The 4,741-nt window shown below is 46.2% G+C and overlaps 1 protein-coding gene across 1 annotated transcript; it reads right to left on the reverse strand.

Moving 5' to 3' along the window:
- Positions 1-344: 344 nt before the first annotated feature.
- On the reverse strand, positions 345-4,416 carry LOC134406177 (neurotrophin-4-like). Its single transcript, XM_063137469.1, has 2 exons — positions 4,257-4,416; positions 345-1,209 (listed from the first exon to the last, which is right to left on the reverse strand). Exons 1-2 carry the CDS (start codon positions 4,264-4,266, stop codon positions 542-544), a joined length of 678 nt encoding a protein of 225 aa, XP_062993539.1. The 5' UTR covers positions 4,267-4,416; the 3' UTR covers positions 345-541.
- Between the last annotated feature and the right edge of the window lie 325 nt (positions 4,417-4,741).

Here is a 4,741-nt window from a genome sequence, read left to right on the forward strand (position 1 = left end):
ACTAATGTAGTGGCAGAATTAATCCTGTGATTATTTAAAATACTCCATCATGCCGATGTTTTTTATACTGAGAATAGAGAGGGAAAGCACAGGAGAAATCTTGGAGGTTGATGGCATCATGTAAATTAACGCAAACTTCCGTGATTGGCCAGTCATCAGTGTGTAACAAATCACTCACATAGAGCAAAAAAAATTGACTGTTTTCCCAAAAGAAATATTCTGAACATGTGCAGATCTGAATTTTAAACTCACTTAAATCATCACACCATCACTATAAGAATAAGATTGAGAATGCTTTTGCTACCCTGATCCTAAACACATTGACTTGGGAATAATGAGCACCATTCTGATGCAGAAAAGGATGATATATTTTTAAAGTAAAAAAATAACAAAATGAGGAATTGTAACCATGCACACGACCAGCTGGCTGCTCCTTATCTCTAAAATGTTTCAGAATGAGAAAGGATGCTGTAGCAAGCAGTGTCAGCCCTCATGGGCCCAGCATGCCCATGCCAACCCAGCCTCTTTGGAACTGCCCCCATCACTTGCCGCTCTCTGGGGGGTCATTTGTGGGCCCCGTGGGCTGTTCCCCGAGGTCCAGGCCTAGTTGCACCACTGACGTCCCATTCCTCCTCCTACACTTCCCTCCCTCTGGCCCGTGTGTGGGGTAAGCACAGGATATAGTGCATCTGCATGAAGCGTCGATTCTGATCCATCGCCAGGCTACAACGTTGGGAGCGCTCATGGTGAGGGCCTTTACATAGGCCTGGGCTGTCCTGCACTTAGACTTCCAGTAGCGTTGATCCACTCCCCGGCAAGCATTTCTCGTGGCCCCATCTGGCCTGCACTTGATCTCATAGAAATACTGCTTGAGTCGGCCCTGAGGGGTGTAGATCTCAGAAAGCACTGTCACATTTCTACCCGTGATGTCCACAGCCGTACGCTTGTCTGTCACCCAGGTACTGATCATGTCACAGGCTGTCAGCACCGACGGGGCATGGGAGTCCTCCAATGAGGGTCGGACCGTAGGCTCTTCTCTAGAAAGGGCAACGTGTGAAGAGACGAACTCCCAGTCCCGAAGGGGTGTCTTGGTGGAGAGGACATCGGTGATGCCAGAGATGGCACTGGTGTTAGAAAGGGTTGTGGCACAGGTGCCATAAAGCAATGGCGTCACCACAGCAAGGAGTAGAAAAAGCATGGTGTGGGGACCTGTGCAGGAAGGGAGGAAAAACAGGTCTAGGAAAATGCTCGAGTCAGTCACTGAGAAAGATTCTTTGGTTGGTATCCCATTCCTACCTCCATTTTCTCTCTGTCATCGGCTGCCACTCTGGCTTAGCCTATAATGGGTGGGAAACCTTTTGTTGTTGTTGTCAAGTTCTACATTACTTCAGTTAATACCTGTTGGGGTCCACATTCCAGCAGTGCGTGTGACCAGAGCCCAAGCTAAGTACAGCCAGAGCCCAACATGGTTGGAGCCAGAGCCAAAGGGGTGGAGTTTACAAAGTGGGCTGGGTTTGCAAATAGGATGGCAATTATGGATCACCCGAAAAGAGGACACCAATTTGCATAACAGTTATATATGTTAATTTATTTACATTCATATCCTGCCTGGGTTCCTCTCCTCTCCATTTCATCCTTACAACAACCCTGTGAGGTCGGTTTGGCTGAGAGTCTGTAACTGGCCCAAAGTCACCCAGTGAGCTTCCATGGTGGAGTGCATACTAGAACCTGGATCTCCTGACTCACAGTCCAACACATAATAATTAGGTATGAAAGGTCATGACCAGCTGACCAATTCCTGGAGGAGAAGGCTTTCAATGGCTACTAGTTCTAATTCTTATGTGCTACCTCCAGTATCAGAAGCTGTATGCCTATGTGTTAGATAAATGTTCTTCGCCCAGGGACAGGATTACAGAAAATGCATATTTTGAATTGGTAAATTTAGTCTTTTCCCTGAAGCAAGTTTCAGGGCCTCTGTGCATGCTATGAGTTCAGCAGCTTGTGCAGAAAAATTGCTAGGAAGTTTTAATTGTAGCTGGATCCATCGGTAAACAACTCGAGGTCTGCATCTGCTAAAGCTTCATCATATAGGTCTGGGCGAGGTTTGGTGCCAAATTGCAAGGCTTCAAGGAAATCATGCTCTGGAACATCTTCTTTTCCTTGTAGTTCAGGCATCAATGTGGCAGGATTCAATGAGACAATGGCTCTGAAGGTGAGCCTTGGGTCCAGGACTTTTGAGTAACCTTTGAACCCTCAAAAAAAAAAAAATCTTGCAAAATCTGTAATCCACCAGCAAATGTATTTGCATTATGAAGCCTTAGCCATAGATGACCTAGAAGAAGCTAGCAAGCTTGAGTTTTAAATTGCTTTAAAGGGGGGAAATGTTAGCATAGGTGACTCCATTTCTAATGGAGTCACCTATGCTAACATATATACGCCACTCACTGGGGAACATGTGTGTGTGTGCATGTGCTGTTGCACCCATGTTCTCCTTGTGGGTTTCCCATGGTTGGCCCTTGTGTGAACAGAATATTGGGCTAGATGGGCCCTTGGTCTGATCCAGCTTGGCTCTTTTTATGTTCTTATGATCTGTGCAACTTGCTCAGTCTGCTGTCCTGATTGGGTGTGGTTGTTTTTTGAATCTTTAAACCAGGCTTAGGTTGGACGGTGCCTTCAAAATAGAGGACTGTTCTCTGCAATAGAGGACATGGCCACCCTAGAACAGTTAGCACCTTAACAGCAGACTGAAGAGGTAAGTGCACAAGTCACCTGATGACAGTCATCCACACTATGGTGAGATGTACTGTATATCTCTAATTTCTAATTATTTCTAAATTTACACTGATAATTATAACTGACCCTATGCAAATTTCATGCGGGGGGCACAACAAGGGCCACAACCACACCGATATCTGTTCAGAGTCCCAGGAGGGTCAACCCTCAGTGGTAGAGCACATCCACCTCCATTTGAGGGTCCTCAGGCCTCAAAAAACTGGGTCGGCACTACTGTTTTAGACAGCAGCAGCATTGCGTGAGATTCTTTTGGTCTGACTCAATGCAAGGTAGCTCTGGCTACTGGGGACTCTCAGAAACTAACTTCTTGCTATACCCTGCCTCAAAAGAGGAAGAAAAGGGTGGGGGGAGAAAGGAACCCAACTCAATTTTCACCAATTTATGATGCAAAGCCTATTTATAGAAGAGGAACCATAAAAGGCAAAGAAGCTTTTTGTGTCGCAGAAGATTGAGGCTTTTTTGCACATACTGCCTGCAAAGCTTTGCCTTTCTATCATAAGGGCTATAAACTTTTATCAAAATGAAAGCTAAAGGATCCAAACTGAGTGGTAGGTGCTAGATTGCTTGGGAATCTCTGCATTTAAGAAAATCATAGCAAATGGTGTTATGGGGTTTAGACTATCGTTCTCTCTTATTAGCCATGCTCAGGAGTGAGTGCCAATTTTTATGGAGCCAGGATGGCACCACTCACGTGCAAGAGAGAGGGCATGTATTTCTGGAACCTTGAGCAGGAACACTCCACGCATGAGTGGAGACTGGTGGCTCCAATTTCAGTGGGGCTTTGAATCCATTCTGGTTTTCAGTCAGAATCAGCCAGAACTCTAAAGGAGCTATCCAGGGTGCCAAACTCCATCCCTAAAATAGGTTCCGCATCTTGGAAGACTCTTTTAGAGTTCTGGCTGGTTCTGACTGAAACCTGGAACGGATTCACAGCCCCACCAAAATCAGAGCCACCAGCCTCCACTCATGCGTGGAGTGTTCCTGCTCAAGGTTCCAGAAAGACATGCCCTCTCTCTTGCACAGTCTTCCTCAACCTGGGGCGCTCCAGATGTGTTGGACTGCATCTCCCACAATGCCCCAGCCAGCTGGCTGGGGCATTCTGGGAGTTGTAGTCCAACACAACTGGAGCGCCCCAGGTTGAGGAAGGCTGCTCTTGCATGTGAGTGGTGCCATCCTGGCTCCATAAAAATTGGCACTCACTCCTGAGCATGGCTAATAAGAGAGAACGATAGTCTAAACCCCATAAGCCCCAGCATGGCCAATGGCCAGGGACTATGGAAGTTGTAGTCCAAAATATCTGGAGGACACCAGCTTGCCTGCCTCTGGTTTAAACTGTGCCCTTTCACCCACTTGTTATAACAGCCAACTTCCAATTTTTCTAGACTCACGGCCCAGCATTAACAACACCTATCTGCCCCCATGGCACCCAAATTTGATTTAAATTTTTCAAAATATATTCTTACCTTTATCCATTCAGACCTCTCCTTCTCGCTGTCCTTCTTTATCCCTCTCCTTTTCGCTCTATCAGTCTCTCCCCTTTAGGCCCAGTTGACGTTCATGGTGTAGCTGGTGCAGCCCACCGTAAGTCAACAGAATAGTTTCTGTCAGCTTCCACTTGGTACAGCAAACAACAAGAGGTCAAAAGCCCTGACGTTACAGTATCCGATGTTACACCGTTTAGGACTTTGTCCTCTTGTTTGCAGTACCAATTACCACCAGCTGAATGTTTGTTTAGGTGGCTTCAGGAATACTTCAACAGGGGGCTAGAATAATCTGGAGGTATTTTTCAAGTATTTGACAGGACAAACACACACGCTAGGAGTATTATGGTGGTACAGCAGCTAATGGGCCAAACACATGGGCAGCATCTTTGAAGTTTAGCCGTGATATTGCGCTCTATTGACTTCATGGTGATTGAAAAGCAGTATTACCTCATGATGGCCAATTA

The sequence above is a fragment of the Elgaria multicarinata genome, chromosome 11 (genome assembly GCF_023053635.1).
Source record: "Elgaria multicarinata webbii isolate HBS135686 ecotype San Diego chromosome 11, rElgMul1.1.pri, whole genome shotgun sequence".
Lineage (NCBI taxonomy): Eukaryota > Metazoa > Chordata > Lepidosauria > Squamata > Anguidae > Elgaria > Elgaria multicarinata.